Here is a 19,087-nt window from a genome sequence, read left to right as displayed (position 1 = left end):
ATATTAATGTTGTTTCTGTGTCGTCTTTTTAGCTTCCGGTTTACTGCGGAAGTGGCACGGGCAAAGATGGCGGCCACAGCGACGGAGAAAGCAACAAAGGAGCGTCTATTGTGTGTTTTAGACGATTTAGAGGTTTTATCACGGTAAACTAAACCTTTGTTCATGTTGAACTGTGTGTTTTAGACGATTTGGAGGTTTTATCACGGTAAACTAAACCTTTGTTTATGTTGAACTGTGTGTTTTAGACGATTTGGAGGTTTTATCACGGTAAACTAAACCTTTGTTCATGTTGAACTGTGTGTTTTAGACGATTTGGAGGTTTTATCACGGTAAACTAAACCTTTGTTCATGTTGAACTGTGTGTTTTAGACGATTTGGAGGTTTTATCACGGTAAACTAAACCTTTGTTCATGTTGAACTGTGTGTTTTAGACGATTTGGAGGTTTTATCACGGTAAACTAAACCTTTGTTCATGTTGAACTGTGTGTTTTAGACGATTTGGAGGTTTTATCACGGTAAACTAAAACTCCTGTGACTTTTTTCATATTGAAGTGCGTGTTTGTCTCTTGTGACTTCATCATTCATAACTTTTGCCTGTTATTTCCTAATCGTGTTGTTCATATTTCTTAAATATATTTTTATGTGTATATATATATAGAGAGAGAGAGAGAGACAGAGATCTACCAATCTATATAAATATATAGAGTAGAGCTGAAACTCGAGTAATTGGATTACAAAATATATTCGAGAAATTTTTGCTGCGTCGAGGCGTCGTTAAGATTTTTATTTATTTTTTTAACGGCATTTTGCCTCGTTTAGTAGTCAAAGCTCACGTTTAGGCCTCTTGTCCACACGCAGACGCATACTTTTGTCTTTAAAAAGGCAGACTTTTACAAATGCTGGCCAAAGTGTAGAGATCCAAAACTCTCCACTTAGCGTGTGTGTGTTTACACGACACACACACACATTATATATATATATATATATATATATATATATATATATATATACACAGAAACATTACTGTAAGTATGCTGTAGCCGCTGATGCCTTGGAGATGTTTTGTCTATCATTTGTTCATTCCAGGGAGCTCATTGAAATGTTGGCTTTGTCCCGAAGTCAGAAACTTCCCCAACCCGGAGAGGACACTCAGGTAGATGTCCACACACCACCTGCACACCTCCTTAGGCAGCACTGCATGGAGAGAAACAAAAATGCTGCCGTGTTTTGCCATGTCCAGCAAGTCTTTTCTGCTCTGCTCTTATCAGCTGAAACAATGTGCATTTGTGGCGCTCTTAGATCCTGGACCTGCTGGTGCAGCGGGACCGGGAGTTCCAGGAGCTGATGGAGGTGGCCCAGCAGCAGGGCAAGGTGCACCAGGAGATGCAGCTCCTGGAGAAGGAGGTGGAGAAGCGGGACAGCGACATCCAGCAGCTCCAGAAGCAGCTGAAGGAGGCTGAACACATTCTGGTAAGTGGAGCTCAGACTTTACAACAGAATCCATCTTTATTGTCCACCGAGGTTGTCTTCAATGGTCAGAATCAGCATGATTCTTCATGAGAACTGACACAATGTGTAATAGAATCAAATACAAATACTCAAAATGATCTAGAAGTCAAACCCACAGCTCACATGCACCTGCTGGTGCAATGAAACATGTTTCAATGCATGCAATCGCTGCTTTCGCTAAAATAATGGCAGCCTTGCACCAAATCCCTAAGACTTGTATTGTAATAATAATATTAGTATTCCACTAATCCCCAACTAGGACTTGTATTGTAATAATAATATTAGTATTCCACTAATCCCCAACTAGGACTTGTATTGTAATAATAATATTAGTATTCCACTAATCCCCAACTAGGACTTGTATTGTAATAATAATATTAGTATTCCACTAATCCCCAACTAGGACTTGTATTGTAATAATAATATTAGTATTCCACTAATCCCCAACTAGGACTTGTATTGTAATAATAATATTAGTATTCCACTAATCCCCAACTAGGACTTGTATTGTAATAATAATATTAGTATTCCACTAATCCCCAACTAGGACTTGTATTGTAATAATAATATTAGTATTCCACTAATCCCCAACTAGGACTTGTATTGTAATAATAATATTAGTATTCCACTAATCCCCAACTAGGACTTGTATTGTAATAATAATATTAGTATTCCACTAATCCCCAACTAGGACTTGTATTGTAATAATAATATTAGTATTCCACTAATCCCCAACTAGGACTTGTATTGTAATAATAATATTAGTATTCCACTAATCCCCAACTAGGACTTGTATTGTAATAATAATATTAGTGGGAGACATGTGGTCTTTGTTTCAAGGCGACAGCAGTTTACCAGGCCAAAGAGAAGCTCAAGTCCATTGAGAGAGCCAAGAAAGGTGAGCCAGCACACCTGTGTGCTTTCTTCTTCTGAGTAACACCTGGTTCTCTGCAGGAAGCATCTCCTCGGAGGAAATCATCAAGTACGCTCACAGGATCAGCGCCAGCAACGCTGTGTGCGCCCCCCTCAACTGGCTCCCAGGTAGCAAGTCTTGCTCAGACATTCACAACATCTGTTTGTTGTCAGGGGATCTACTACAAGTCTTTGTTGTCAGGGGATCTACTACAAGTATTTGTTGTCAGGGGATCTACTACAAGTATTTGTTGTGAGGGGATCTACTACACGTCTTTGTTGTCAGGGGGTCAGGGGATCTACTACACGTCTTTGTTGTCAGGGGATCTACTACACGTCTTTGTTGTCAGGGGGTCAGGGGATCTACTACACGTCTTTGTTGTCAGGGGGTCAGGGGATCTACTACACGTCTTTGTTGTCAGGGGATCTACTACACGTCTTTGTTGTCAGGGGGTCAGGGGATCTACTACACGTCTTTGTTGTCAGGGGGTCAGGGGATCTACTACACGTCTTTGTTGTCAGGGGATCTACTACACGTCTTTGTTGTCAGGGGGTCAGGGGATCTACTACACGTCTTTGTTGTCAGGGGGTCAGGGGATCTACTACACATCTTTGTTGTCAGGGGATCTACTACACGTCTTTGTTGTCAGGGGGTCAGGGGATCTACTACACGTCTTTGTTGTCAGGGGATCTACTACACGTCTTTGTTGTCAGGGGGTCAGGGGATCTACTACACGTCTTTGTTGTCAGGGGGTCAGGGGATCTACTACACGTCTTTGTTGTCAGGGGATCTACTACACGTCTTTGTTGTCAGGGGGTCAGGGGATCTACTACACGTCTTTGTTGTCAGGGGGTCAGGGGATCTACTACACGTCTTTGTTGTCAGGGGGTCAGGGGATCTACTACACGTCTTTGTAAGACATTCACAACTGGGTTGTCAGGGGATCTACTACAAGTATTTGTTGTCAGGGGATCTACTACAAGTATTTGTTGTGAGGGGATCTACTACACGTCTTTGTTGTCAGGGGGTCAGGGGATCTACTACACGTCTTTGTTGTCAGGGGATCTACTACACGTCTTTGTTGTCAGGGGGTCAGGGGATCTACTACACGTCTTTGTTGTCAGGGGGTCAGGGGATCTACTACACGTCTTTGTTGTCAGGGGATCTACTACACGTCTTTGTTGTCAGGGGGTCAGGGGATCTACTACACGTCTTTGTTGTCAGGGGGTCAGGGGATCTACTACACGTCTTTGTTGTCAGGGGGTCAGGGGATCTACTACACGTCTTTGTAAGACATTCACAACTGGGTTGTCAGGGGATCTACTACAAGCTGTTGTTGTCAGGGGATCTACTACAAGCTGTTGTTGTCAGGGGATCCACTACAAGTATTTGTTGTCAGGGGATCTACTACAAGTATTTGTTGTCAGGGGATCTACTACACGTATTTGTTGTCAGGGGATCTACTACAAGTCTTTGTAAGACATTCACAACTGGGTTGTCAGGGATCTACTACAAGCCTCTGTTGTCAGAGGATCTACTACAATAATAATAAAAACACATTCTATTTGGTATAGCGCTTTTCAGGGTACTCAAAGACGCTTTACAGGATAAAAATAAAATATAAAACAGTTGAAAGTAATAATACATAATACTGGACATATAAAAGCAGTACATAGTAATAATACATAATACTGGACATATAAAAGCAGTACATAGTAATAATACATAATACTGGACATATAAAAGCAGTACATAGTAATAATACATAATACTGGACATATAAAATCAGTACATAGTAATAATACATAATAACACTGGACATATAAAAGCAGTACATAGTAATAATACATAACACTGGACATATAAAAGCAGTACATAGTAATAATACATAATAACACTGGACATATAAAAGCAGTACATAGTAATAATACATAATACTGGACATATAAAAGCAGTACATAGTAATAATACATAATACTGGACATATAAAAGCAGTACATAGTAATAATACATAATACTGGACATATAAAAGCAGTACATAGTAATAATACATAATAACACTGGACATATAAAAGCAGTACATAGTAATAATACATAATACTGGACATATAAAAGCAGTACATAGTAATAATACATAATACTGGACATATAAAAGCAGTACATAGTAATAATACATAATAACACTGGACATATAAAAGCAGTACATAGTAATAATACATAATACTGGACATATAAAATCAGTACATAGTAATAATACATAATAATACTGGACATATAAAAGCAGTACATAGTAATAATACATAATACTGGACATATAAAAGCAGTACATAGTAATAATACATAATAACACTGGACATATAAAAGCAGTACATAGTAATAATACATAATAACACTGGACATATAAAAGCAGTACATAGTAATAATACATAATACTGGACATATAAAAGCAGTACATAGTAATAATACATAACACTGGACATATAAAAGCAGTACATAGTAATAATACATAATACTGGACATATAAAAGCAGTACATAGTAATAATACATAATAACACTGGACATATAAAAGCAGTACATAGTAATAATACATAATACTGGACATATAAAAGCAGTACATAGTAATAATACATAATAACACTGGACATATAAAAGCAGTACATAGTAATAATACATAATACTGGACATATAAAAGCAGTACATAGTAATAATACATAATACTGGACATATAAAAGCAGTACATAGTAATAATACATAATAACACTGGACATATAAAAGCAGTACATAGTAATAATACATAATACTGGACATATAAAAGCAGTACATAGTAATAATACATAATAACACTGGACATATAAAAGCAGTACATAGTAATAATACATAATAACACTGGACATATAAAAGCAGTACATAGTAATAATACATAACACTGGACATATAAAAGCAGTACATAGTAATAATACATAATAATACTGGACATATAAAAGCAGTACATAGTAATAATACATAACACTGGACATATAAAAGCAGTACATAGTAATAATACATAATAACACTGGACATATAAAAGCAGTACATAGTAATAATACATAACACTGGACATATAAAAGCAGTACATAGTAATAATACATAATAACACTGGACATATAAAAGCAGTACATAGTAATAATACATAATAACACTGGACATATAAAATCAGTACATAGTAATAATACATAATAACACTGGACATATAAAAGCAGTACATAGTAATAATACATAATACTGGACATATAAAAGCAGTACATAGTAATAATACATAATACTGGACATATAAAAGCAGTACATAGTAATAATACATAATAACACTGGACATATAAAAGCAGTACATAGTAATAATACATAATAACACTGGACATATAAAAGCAGTACATAGTAATAATACATAATACTGGACATATAAAAGCAGTACATAGTAATAATACATAATACTGGACATATAAAAGCAGTACATAGTAATAATACATAATAACACTGGACATATAAAAGCAGTACATAGTAATAATACATAATACTGGACATATAAAAGCAGTACATAGTAATAATACATAATAACACTGGACATATAAAAGCAGTACATAGTAATAATACATAATAACACTGGACATATAAAAGCAGTACATAGTAATAATACATAATACTGGACATATAAAAGCAGTACATAGTAATAATACATAATAACACTGGACATATAAAAGCAGTACATAGTAATAATACATAATACTGGACATATAAAAGCAGTACATAGTAATAATACATAATAACACTGGACATATAAAAGCAGTACATAGTAATAATACATAATAACACTGGACATATAAAAGCAGTACATAGTAATAATACATAATACTGGACATATAAAAGCAGTACATAGTAATAATACATAATAACACTGGACATATAAAAGCAGTACATAGTAATAATACATAATACTGGACATATAAAAGCAGTACATAGTAATAATACATAATAACACTGGACATATAAAAGCAGTACATAGTAATAATACATAATAACACTGGACATATAAAAGCAGTACATAGTAATAATACATAATACTGGACATATAAAAGCAGTACATAGTAATAATACATAATAACACTGGACATATAAAAGCAGTACATAGTAATAATACATAATACTGGACATATAAAAGCAGTACATAGTAATAATACATAATAACACTGGACATATAAAATCAGTACATAGTAATAATACATAATAACACTGGACATATAAAAGCAGTACATAGTAATAATACATAATACTGGACATATAAAAGCAGTACATAGTAATAATACATAATAACACTGGACATATAAAATCAGTACATAGTAATAATACATAATAACACTGGACATATAAAATCAGTACATAGTAATAATACCGTACATAATAACACTGGACATGACAAGACACAGAACACTAATCACAGGTTAAAAGCAGATCTGAAGAGGTGTGTTTTGAGAAGGCTTTTGAAGGTAGGAAGGTCTGAGCAGTCACAAATGGGTTTGAGTTCCAGAGGGTGGGAGCAGCGATGGCGTAGTGGATAGAGCAACCGTGCCAGAAACCTGAGGGTTGTCAGGGGATCTACTACAAGTCTTTGTTGTCATGGGATGAACTACAAGTATTTGTAAGACATTCACAACACACGTTTGTTGTCAGGGGATCTATTACAAGTATTTGTTGTCATGTGTTTACTAGAAGTGTTTGTTATCAGGGGATCTACTACAAGTATTTGTTGTCAGGGGATCTACTACAAGTATTTGTCAGACATTCACAACACATGTTTGTTGTCAGGGGATCTACTACAAGTATTTGTCAGACATTCACAACACATGTTTGTTGTCCGGGATCTACTACAAGTATTTGTAAGACATTCACAACACATGTTTGTTGTCAGGGGATCTACTACAAGTATTTGTCAGACATTCACAACACATGTTTGTTGTCCGGGATCTACTACAAGTATTTGTAAGACATTCACAACACATGTTTGTTGTCAGGGGATCTACTACAAGTATTTGTAAGACATTCACAACACATGTTTGTTGTCAGGGGATCTACTACAAGTCTGTGTTGTCAGGGATCTACTAGTCTGTGTTGTCAGGGATCTACTACATGTATTTGTAAGACATTCACAACACGTTTGTTGTCAGGGGATCTACTACAAGTATTTGTCAGACATTCACAACACGTTTGTTGTCAGGGGATCTACTACAAGTATTTGTCAGACATTCACAACACATGTTTGTTGTCAGGGGATCTACTACAAGTATTTGTAAGACATTCACAACACATGTTTGTTGTCAGGGGATCTACTACAAGTATTTGTAAGACATTCACAACACATGTTTGTTGTCAGGGGATCTACTACAAGTCTGTGTTGTCAGGGATCTACTAGTCTGTGTTGTCAGGGATCTACTACATGTATTTGTAAGACATTCACAACACGTTTGTTGTCAGGGGATCTACTACAAGTCTGTGTTGTAAGGGATCTACTAGTCTGTGTTGTCAGGGATCTACTAGTCTGTGTTGTCAGGGATCTACTACATGTATTTGTAAGACATTCACAACACGTTTGTTGTCAGGGGATCTACTACAAGTGTTTGTTGTCATGTGTTTACTAGAAGTGTTTGTCATCAGGGTATGTACTACAAGTCTGTGTTGTAAGGGATCTACTAGTCTGTTGTCAGGGGATCTACTAGTCTGTGTTGTCAGGGATCTACTAGTCTGTGTTGTCATGGATCTACTAGTCTGTGTTGTCATGGATCTACTAGTCTGTGTTGTAAGGGATCTGCTAGTCTGTGTTGTCAGGGATCTAATAGTCTGTGTTGTCAGGGATCTACTACAAGTCTTTGTAAGGCATTCACAACTGGGTTGTCAGGGGACAGGTGTTTGTTGTCAGGTGATCCACTAGAAGTGTTTTCAGCCATTCACAACATGTTGTCAGGTGATCCACTAGAAGTGTTTTCAGCCATTCACAACAGGTGTTTGTTGTCAGGTGATCCACTAGAAGTGTTTTCAGCCATTCACAACATGTTGTCAGGTGATCCACTAGAAGTGTTTTCAGCCATTCACAACATGTTGTCAGGTGATCCACTAGAAGTGTTTTCAGCCATTCACAACAGGTGTTTGTTGTCAGGTGATCCACTAGAAGTGTTTTCAGCCATTCACAACATGTTGTCAGGTGATCCACTAGAAGTGTTTTCAGCCATTCACAACATGTTGTCAGGTGATCCACTAGAAGTGTTTTCAGCCATTCACAACATGTTGTCAGGTGATCCACTAGAAGTGTTTTCAGCCATTCACAACATGTTGTCAGGTGATCCACTAGAAGTGTTTTCAGCCATTCACAACATGTTGTCAGGTGATCCACTAGAAGTGTTTTCAGCCATTCACAACATGTTGTCAGGTGATCCACTAGAAGTGTTTTCAGCCATTCACAACATGTCAGGTGATCCACTAGAAGTGTTTTCAGCCATTCACAACATGTTGTCAGGTGATCCACTAGAAGTGTTTTCAGCCATTCACAACATGTTGTCAGGTGATCCACTAGAAGTGTTTTCAGCCATTCACAACATGTCAGGTGATCCACTAGAAGTGTTTTCAGCCATTCACAACATGTCAGGTGATCCACTAGAAGTGTTTTCAGCCATTCGCAACATGTTGTCAGGTGACCCGCTAGAAGTGTTTTCAGCCATTCACAACATGTTGTCAGGTGATCCACTAGAAGTGTTTTCAGCCATTCACAACATGTTGTCAGGTGATCCACTTTAAGTGTTTTCAGCCATTCACAACATGTTGTCAGGTGATCCACTAGAAGTGTTTTCAGCCATTCACAACATGTTGTCAGGTGATCCACTAGAAGTGTTTTCAGCCATTCACAACATGTTGTCAGGTGATCCACTAGAAGTGTTTTCAGCCATTCACAACATGTTGTCAGGTGATCCACTAGAAGTGTTTTCAGCCATTCACAACATGTTGTCAGGTGATCCACTAGAAGTGTTTTCAGCCATTCACAACATGTTGTCAGGTGATCCACTAGAAGTGTTTTCAGCCATTCACAACATGTTGTCAGGTGATCCACTAGAAGTGTTTTCAGCCATTCACAACATGTTGTCAGGTGATCCACTAGAAGTGTTTTCAGCCATTCACAACATGTTGTCAGGTGATCCACTAGAAGTGTTTTCAGCCATTCACAACATGTCAGGTGATCCACTAGAAGTGTTTTCAGCCATTCACAACATGTTGTCAGGTGATCCACTAGAAGTGTTTTCAGCCATTCACAACATGTTGTCAGGTGATCCACTAGAAGTGTTTTCAGCCATTCACAACATGTCAGGTGATCCACTAGAAGTGTTTTCAGCCATTCACAACATGTTGTCAGGTGATCCACTAGAAGTGTTTTCAGCCATTCACAACATGTTGTCAGGTGATCCACTAGAAGTGTTTTCAGCCATTCACAACATGTTGTCAGGTGATCCACTAGAAGTGTTTTCAGCCATTCACAACATGTTGTCAGGTGATCCACTAGAAGTGTTTTCAGCCATTCACAACATGTTGTCAGGTGATCCACTAGAAGTGTTTTCAGCCATTCACAACATGTTGTCAGGTGATCCACTAGAAGTGTTTTCAGCCATTCACAACATGTCAGGTGATCCACTAGAAGTGTTTTCAGCCATTCACAACATGTTGTCAGGTGATCCACTAGAAGTGTTTTCAGCCATTCACAACATGTTGTCAGGTGATCCACTAGAAGTGTTTTCAGCCATTCACAACATGTTGTCAGGTGATCCACTAGAAGTGTTTTCAGCCATTCACAACATGTTGTCAGGTGATCCACTAGAAGTGTTTTCAGCCATTCACAACATGTCAGGTGATCCACTAGAAGTGTTTTCAGCCATTCACAACATGTTGTCAGGTGATCCACTAGAAGTGTTTTCAGCCATTCACAACATGTTGTCAGGTGATCCACTAGAAGTGTTTTCAGCCATTCACAACATGTCAGGTGATCCACTAGAAGTGTTTTCAGCCATTCACAACATGTCAGGTGATCCACTAGAAGTGTTTTCAGCCATTCCAACATGTTGTCAGGTGATCCCCTAGAAGTGTTTTCAGCCATTCACAACATGTTGTCAGGTGATCCACTAGAAGTGTTTTCAGCCATTCACAACATGTTGTCAGGTGATCCACTTTAAGTGTTTTCAGCCATTCACAACATGTTGTCAGGTGATCCACTAGAAGTGTTTTCAGCCATTCACAACATGTTGTCAGGTGATCCACTAGAAGTGTTTTCAGCCATTCACAACATGTTGTCAGGTGATCCACTAGAAGTGTTTTCAGCCATTCACAACATGTTGTCAGGTGATCCACTAGAAGTGTTTTCAGCCATTCACAACATGTTGTCAGGTGATCCACTAGAAGTGTTTTCAGCCATTCACAACATGTTGTCAGGTGATCCACTAGAAGTGTTTTCAGCCATTCACAACATGTTGTCAGGTGATCCACTAGAAGTGTTTTCAGCCATTCACAACATGTTGTCAGGTGATCCACTAGAAGTGTTTTCAGCCATTCACAACATGTTGTCAGGTGATCCACTAGAAGTGTTTTCAGCCATTCACAACATGTTGTCAGGTGATCCACTAGAAGTGTTTTCAGCCATTCACAACATGTTGTCAGGTGATCCACTAGAAGTGTTTTCAGCCATTCACAACATGTTGTCAGGTGATCCACTAGAAGTGTTTTCAGCCATTCACAACATGTTGTCAGGTGATCCACTAGAAGTGTTTTCAGCCATTCACAACATGTTGTCAGGTGATCCACTAGAAGTGTTTTCAGCCATTCACAACATGTTGTCAGGTGATCCACTAGAAGTGTTTTCAGCCATTCACAACATGTTGTCAGGTGATCCACTAGAAGTGTTTTCAGCCATTCACAACATGTCAGGTGATCCACTAGAAGTGTTTTCAGCCATTCACAACATGTTCAGGTGATCCACTAGAAGTGTTTTCAGCCATTCACAACATGTTGTCAGGTGATCCACTAGAAGTGTTTTCAGCCATTCACAACATGTCAGGTGATCCACTAGAAGTGTTTTCAGCCATTCACAACATGTTGTCAGGTGATCCACTAGAAGTGTTTTCAGCCATTCACAACATGTTGTCAGGTGATCCACTAGAAGTGTTTTCAGCCATTCACAACATGTTGTCAGGTGATCCACTAGAAGTGTTTTCAGCCATTCACAACATGTTGTCAGGTGATCCACTAGAAGTGTTTTCAGCCATTCACAACATGTTGTCAGGTGATCCACTAGAAGTGTTTTCAGCCATTCACAACATGTTGTCAGGTGATCCACTAGAAGTGTTTTCAGCCATTCACAACATGTTGTCAGGTGATCCACTAGAAGTGTTTTCAGCCATTCACAACATGTTGTCAGGTGATCCACTAGAAGTGTTTTCAGCCATTCACAACATGTTGTCAGGTGATCCACTAGAAGTGTTTTCAGCCATTCACAACATGTTGTCAGGTGATCCACTAGAAGTGTTTTCAGCCATTCACAACATGTTGTCAGGTGATCCACTAGAAGTGTTTTCAGCCATTCACAACATGTTGTCAGGTGATCCACTAGAAGTGTTTTCAGCCATTCACAACATGTTGTCAGGTGATCCACTAGAAGTGTTTTCAGCCATTCACAACATGTTGTCAGGTGATCCACTAGAAGTGTTTTCAGCCATTCACAACATGTTGTCAGGTGATCCACTAGAAGTGTTTTCAGCCATTCACAACATGTTGTCAGGTGATCCACTAGAAGTGTTTTCAGCCATTCACAACATGTTGTCAGGTGATCCACTAGAAGTGTTTTCAGCCATTCACAACATGTTGTCAGGTGATCCACTAGAAGTGTTTTCAGCCATTCACAACATGTTGTCAGGTGATCCACTAGAAGTGTTTTCAGCCATTCACAACATGTTGTCAGGTGATCCACTAGAAGTGTTTTCAGCCATTCACAACATGTTGTCAGGTGATCCACTAGAAGTGTTTTCAGCCATTCACAACATGTTGTCAGGTGATCCACTAGAAGTGTTTTCAGCCATTCACAACATGTTGTCAGGTGATCCACTAGAAGTGTTTTCAGCCATTCACAACATGTTGTCAGGTGATCCACTAGAAGTGTTTTCAGCCATTCACAACATGTTGTCAGGTGATCCACTAGAAGTGTTTTCAGCCATTCACAACATGTTGTCAGGTGATCCACTAGAAGTGTTTTCAGCCATTCACAACATGTTGTCAGGTGATCCACTAGAAGTGTTTTCAGCCATTCACAACATGTTGTCAGGTGATCCACTAGAAGTGTTTTCAGCCATTCACAACATGTTGTCAGGTGATCCACTAGAAGTGTTTTCAGCCATTCACAACATTTTTCAGCCATTCACAACATGTTGTCAGGTGATCCACTAGAAGTGTTTTCAGCCATTCACAACATGTTGTCAGGTGATCCACTAGAAGTGTTTTCAGCCATTCACAACATGTTGTCAGGTGATCCACTAGAAGTGTTTTCAGCCATTCACAACATGTTGTCAGGTGATCCACTAGAAGTGTTTTCAGCCATTCACAACATGTTGTCAGGTGATCCACTAGAAGTGTTTTCAGCCATTCACAACATGTTGTCAGGTGATCCACTAGAAGTGTTTTCAGCCATTCACAACATGTTGTCAGGTGATCCACTAGAAGTGTTTTCAGCCATTCACAACATGTTGTCAGGTGATCCACTAGAAGTGTTTTCAGCCATTCACAACATGTCAGGTGATCCACTAGAAGTGTTTTCAGCCATTCACAACATGTTGTCAGGTGATCCACTAGAAGTGTTTTCAGCCATTCACAACATGTTGTCAGGTGATCCACTAGAAGTGTTTTCAGCCATTCACAACATGTTGTCAGGTGATCCACTAGAAGTGTTTTCAGCCATTCACAACATGTTGTCAGGTGATCCACTAGAAGTGTTTTCAGCCATTCACAACATGTTGTCAGGTGATCCACTAGAAGTGTTTTCAGCCATTCACAACATGTTGTCAGGTGATCCACTAGAAGTGTTTTCAGCCATTCACAACATGTTGTCAGGTGATCCACTAGAAGTGTTTTCAGCCATTCACAACATGTTGTCAGGTGATCCACTAGAAGTGTTTTCAGCCATTCACAACATGTTGTCAGGTGATCCACTAGAAGTGTTTTCAGCCATTCACAACATGTTGTCAGGTGATCCACTAGAAGTGTTTTCAGCCATTCACAACATGTTGTCAGGTGATCCACTAGAAGTGTTTTCAGCCATTCACAACATGTTGTCAGGTGATCCACTAGAAGTGTTTTCAGCCATTCACAACATGTTGTCAGGTGATCCACTAGAAGTGTTTTCAGCCATTCACAACATGTTGTCAGGTGATCCACTAGAAGTGTTTTCAGCCATTCACAACATGTTGTCAGGTGATCCACTAGAAGTGTTTTCAGCCATTCACAACATGTTGTCAGGTGATCCACTAGAAGTGTTTTCAGCCATTCACAACATGTTGTCAGGTGATCCACTAGAAGTGTTTTCAGCCATTCACAACATGTTGTCAGGTGATCCACTAGAAGTGTTTTCAGCCATTCACAACATGTTGTCAGGTGATCCACTAGAAGTGTTTTCAGCCATTCACAACATGTTGTCAGGTGATCCACTAGAAGTGTTTTCAGCCATTCACAACATGTTGTCAGGTGATCCACTAGAAGTGTTTTCAGCCATTCACAACATGTTGTCAGGTGATCCACTAGAAGTGTTTTCAGCCATTCACAACATGTTGTCAGGTGATCCACTAGAAGTGTTTTCAGCCATTCACAACATGTTGTCAGGTGATCCACTAGAAGTGTTTTCAGCCATTCACAACATGTTGTCAGGTGATCCACTAGAAGTGTTTTCAGCCATTCACAACATGTTGTCAGGTGATCCACTAGAAGTGTTTTCAGCCATTCACAACATGTTGTCAGGTGATCCACTAGAAGTGTTTTCAGCCATTCACAACATGTTGTCAGGTGATCCACTAGAAGTGTTTTCAGCCATTCACAACATGTTGTCAGGTGATCCACTAGAAGTGTTTTCAGCCATTCACAACATGTTGTCAGGTGATCCACTAGAAGTGTTTTCAGCCATTCACAACATGTTGTCAGGTGATCCACTAGAAGTGTTTTCAGCCATTCACAACATGTTGTCAGGTGATCCACTAGAAGTGTTTTCAGCCATTCACAACATGTTGTCAGGTGATCCACTAGAAGTGTTTTCAGCCATTCACAACATGTTGTCAGGTGATCCACTAGAAGTGTTTTCAGCCATTCACAACATGTTGTCAGGTGATCCACTAGAAGTGTTTTCAGCCATTCACAACATGTTGTCAGGTGATCCACTAGAAGTGTTTTCAGCCATTCACAACATGTTGTCAGGTGATCCACTAGAAGTGTTTTCAGCCATTCACAACATGTTGTCAGGTGATCCACTAGAAGTGTTTTCAGCCATTCACAACATGTTGTCAGGTGATCCACTAGAAGTGTTTTCAGCCATTCACAACATGTTGTCAGGTGATCCACTAGAAGTGTTTTCAGCCATTCACAACATGTTGTCAGGTGATCCACTAGAAGTGTTTTCAGCCATTCACAACATGTTGTCAGGTGATCCACTAGAAGTGTTTTCAGCCATTCACAACATTGTCAGGTGATCCACTAGAAGTGTTTTCAGCCATTCACAACATGTTGTCAGGTGATCCACTAGAAGTGTTTTCAGCCATTCACAACATGTGTTGTCAGGTGATCCACTAGAAGTGTTTTCAGCCATTCACAACATGTTGTCAGGTGATCCACTAGAAGTGTTTTCAGCCATTCACAACATGTTGTCAGGTGATCCACTAGAAGTGTTTTCAGCCATTCACAACATGTTGTCAGGTGATCCACTAGAAGTGTTTTCAGCCATTCACAACATGTTGTCAGGTGATCCACTAGAAGTGTTTTCAGCCATTCACAACATGTTGTCAGGTGATCCACTAGAAGTGTTTTCAGCCATTCACAACATGTTGTCAGGTGATCCACTAGAAGTGTTTTCAGCCATTCACAACATGTTGTCAGGTGATCCACTAGAAGTGTTTTCAGCCATTCACAACATGTTGTCAGGTGATCCACTAGAAGTGTTTTCAGCCATTCACAACATGTTGTCAGGTGATCCACTAGAAGTGTTTTCAGCCATTCACAACATGTTGTCAGGTGATCCACTAGAAGTGTTTTCAGCCATTCACAACATGTTGTCAGGTGATCCACTAGAAGTGTTTTCAGCCATTCACAACATGTTGTCAGGTGATCCACTAGAAGTGTTTTCAGCCATTCACAACATGTTGTCAGGTGATCCACTAGAAGTGTTTTCAGCCATTCACAACATGTTGTCAGGTGATCCACTAGAAGTGTTTTCAGCCATTCACAACATGTTGTCAGGTGATCCACTAGAAGTGTTTTCAGCCATTCACAACATGTTGTCAGGTGATCCACTAGAAGTGTTTTCAGCCATTCACAACATGTTGTCAGGTGATCCACTAGAAGTGTTTTCAGCCATTCACAACATGTTGTCAGGTGATCCACTAGAAGTGTTTTCAGCCATTCACAACATGTTGTCAGGTGATCCACTAGAAGTGTTTTCAGCCATTCACAACATGTTGTCAGGTGATCCACTAGAAGTGTTTTCAGCCATTCACAACATGTTGTCAGGTGATCCACTAGAAGTGTTTTCAGCCATTCACAACATGTTGTCAGGTGATCCACTAGAAGTGTTTTCAGCCATTCACAACATGTTGTCAGGTGATCCACTAGAAGTGTTTTCAGCCATTCACAACATGTTGTCAGGTGATCCACTAGAAGTGTTTTCAGCCATTCACAACATGTTGTCAGGTGATCCACTAGAAGTGTTTTCAGCCATTCACAACATGTCAGGTGATCCACTAGAAGTGTTTTCAGCCATTCACAACATGTTGTCAGGTGATCCACTAGAAGTGTTTTCAGCCATTCACAACATGTTGTCAGGTGATCCACTAGAAGTGTTTTCAGCCATTCACAACATGTTGTCAGGTGATCCACTAGAAGTGTTTTCAGCCATTCACAACATGTTGTCAGGTGATCCACTAGAAGTGTTTTCAGCCATTCACAACATGTTGTCAGGTGATCCACTAGAAGTGTTTTCAGCCATTCACAACATGTTGTCAGGTGATCCACTAGAAGTGTTTTCAGCCATTCACAACATGTGTCAGGTGATCCACTAGAAGTGTTTTCAGCCATTCACAACATGTTGTCAGGTGATCCACTAGAAGTGTTTTCAGCCATTCACAACATGTTGTCAGGTGATCCACTAGAAGTGTTTTCAGCCATTCACAACATGTTGTCAGGTGATCCACTAGAAGTGTTTTCAGCCATTCACAACATGTTGTCAGGTGATCCACTAGAAGTGTTTTCAGCCATTCACAACATGTTGTCAGGTGATCCACTAGAAGTGTTTTCAGCCATTCACAACATGTTGTCAGGTGATCCACTAGAAGTGTTTTCAGCCATTCACAACATGTTGTCAGGTGATCCACTAGAAGTGTTTTCAGCCATTCACAACATGTTGTCAGGTGATCCACTAGAAGTGTTTTCAGCCATTCACAACATGTTGTCAGGTGATCCACTAGAAGTGTTTTCAGCCATTCACAACATGTTGTCAGGTGATCCACTAGAAGTGTTTTCAGCCATTCACAACATGTTGTCAGGTGATCCACTAGAAGTGTTTTCAGCCATTCACAACATGTTGTCAGGTGATCCACTAGAAGTGTTTTCAGCCATTCACAACATGTTGTCAGGTGATCCACTAGAAGTGTTTTCAGCCATTCACAACATGTTGTCAGGTGATCCACTAGAAGTGTTTTCAGCCATTCACAACATGTTGTCAGGTGATCCACTAGAAGTGTTTTCAGCCATTCACAACATGTTGTCAGGTGATCCACTAGAAGTGTTTTCAGCCATTCACAACATTGTCAGGTGATCCACTAGAAGTGTTTTCAGCCATTCACAACATGTTGTCAGGTGATCCACTAGAAGTGTTTTCAGCCATTCACAACATGTTGTCAGGTGATCCACTAGAAGTGTTTTCAGCCATTCACAACATGTTGTCAGGTGATCCACTAGAAGTGTTTTCAGCCATTCACAACATGTTGTCAGGTGATCCACTAGAAGTGTTTTCAGCCATTCACAACATGTTGTCAGGTGATCCACTAGAAGTGTTTTCAGCCATTCACAACATGTTGTCAGGTGATCCACTAGAAGTGTTTTCAGCCATTCACAACATGTTGTCAGGTGATCCACTAGAAGTGTTTTCAGCCATTCACAACATGTTGTCAGGTGATCCACTAGAAGTGTTTTCAGCCATTCACAACATGTTGTCAGGTGATCCACTAGAAGTGTTTTCAGCCATTCACAACATGTTGTCAGGTGATCCACTAGAAGTGTTTTCAGCCATTCACAACATGTTGTCAGGTGATCCACTAGAAGTGTTTTCAGCCATTCACAACATGTTGTCAGGTGATCCACTAGAAGTGTTTTCAGCCATTCACAACATGTTGTCAGGTGATCCACTAGAAGTGTTTTCAGCCATTCACAACATGTTGTCAGGTGATCCACTAGAAGTGTTTTCAGCCATTCACAACATGTTGTCAGGTGATCCACTAGAAGTGTTTTCAGCCATTCACAACATGTTGTCAGGTGATCCACTAGAAGTGTTTTCAGCCATTCACAACATGTTGTCAGGTGATCCACTAGAAGTGTTTTCAGCCATTCACAACATGTTGTCAGGTGATCCACTAGAAGTGTTTTCAGCCATTCACAACATGTTGTCAGGTGATCCACTAGAAGTGTTTTCAGCCATTCACAACATGTTGTCAGGTGATCCACTAGAAGTGTTTTCAGCCATTCACAACATGTTGTCAGGTGATCCACTAGAAGTGTTTTCAGCCATTCACAACATGTCAGGTGATCCACTAGAAGTGTTTTCAGCCATTCACAACATGTTGTCAGGTGATCCACTAGAAGTGTTTTCAGCCATTCACAACATGTTGTCAGGTGATCCACTAGAAGTGTTTTCAGCCATTCACAACATGTTGTCAGGTGATCCACTAGAAGTGTTTTCAGCCATTCACAACATGTTGTCAGGTGATCCACTAGAAGTGTTTTCAGCCATTCACAACATGTTGTCAGGTGATCCACTAGAAGTGTTTTCAGCCATTCACAACATGTGTCAGGTGATCCACTAGAAGTGTTTTCAGCCATTCACAACATTGTCAGGTGATCCACTAGAAGTGTTTTCAGCCATTCACAACATGTTGTCAGGTGATCCACTAGAAGTGTTTTCAGCCATTCACAACATGTTGTCAGGTGATCCACTAGAAGTGTTTTCAGCCATTCACAACATGTTGTCAGGTGATCCACTAGAAGTGTTTTCAGCCATTCACAACATGTTGTCAGGTGATCCACTAGAAGTGTTTTCAGCCATTCACAACATGTTGTCAGGTGATCCACTAGAAGTGTTTTCAGCCATT

The 19,087-nt window shown here is 39.6% G+C and overlaps 1 protein-coding gene across 4 annotated transcripts in view; it reads left to right on the top strand.

The window, feature by feature from the left end:
* The first annotated feature begins 32 nt into the window (after positions 1-32).
* Positions 33-19,087, top strand: part of med4 (mediator complex subunit 4) — a 24,106-nt gene continuing 5,051 nt past the window's right edge. For 3 of the 4 annotated variants that reach the window (XM_062067342.1, XM_062067341.1, XM_062067340.1), the window contains exons 1-5: positions 33-143; positions 1,087-1,153; positions 1,300-1,470; positions 2,350-2,407; positions 2,464-2,550. In XM_062067342.1, coding sequence (XP_061923326.1) covers positions 67-143; positions 1,087-1,153; positions 1,300-1,470; positions 2,350-2,407; positions 2,464-2,550 — 460 coding nt within the window. In that variant the 5' untranslated portion in view covers positions 33-66. Of the gene's footprint in view, positions 144-335; positions 516-1,086; positions 1,154-1,299; positions 1,471-2,349; positions 2,408-2,463; positions 2,551-19,087 lie in introns of those variants that run through there. The other variant, XM_062067343.1, reaches the window with a different exon arrangement.

This window comes from Entelurus aequoreus, linkage group LG13, assembly GCF_033978785.1.
Source record: "Entelurus aequoreus isolate RoL-2023_Sb linkage group LG13, RoL_Eaeq_v1.1, whole genome shotgun sequence".
Classification (NCBI taxonomy): Eukaryota; Metazoa; Chordata; class Actinopteri; order Syngnathiformes; family Syngnathidae; genus Entelurus; species Entelurus aequoreus.
This window is presented reverse-complemented; position numbering and strand designations above follow the sequence as displayed.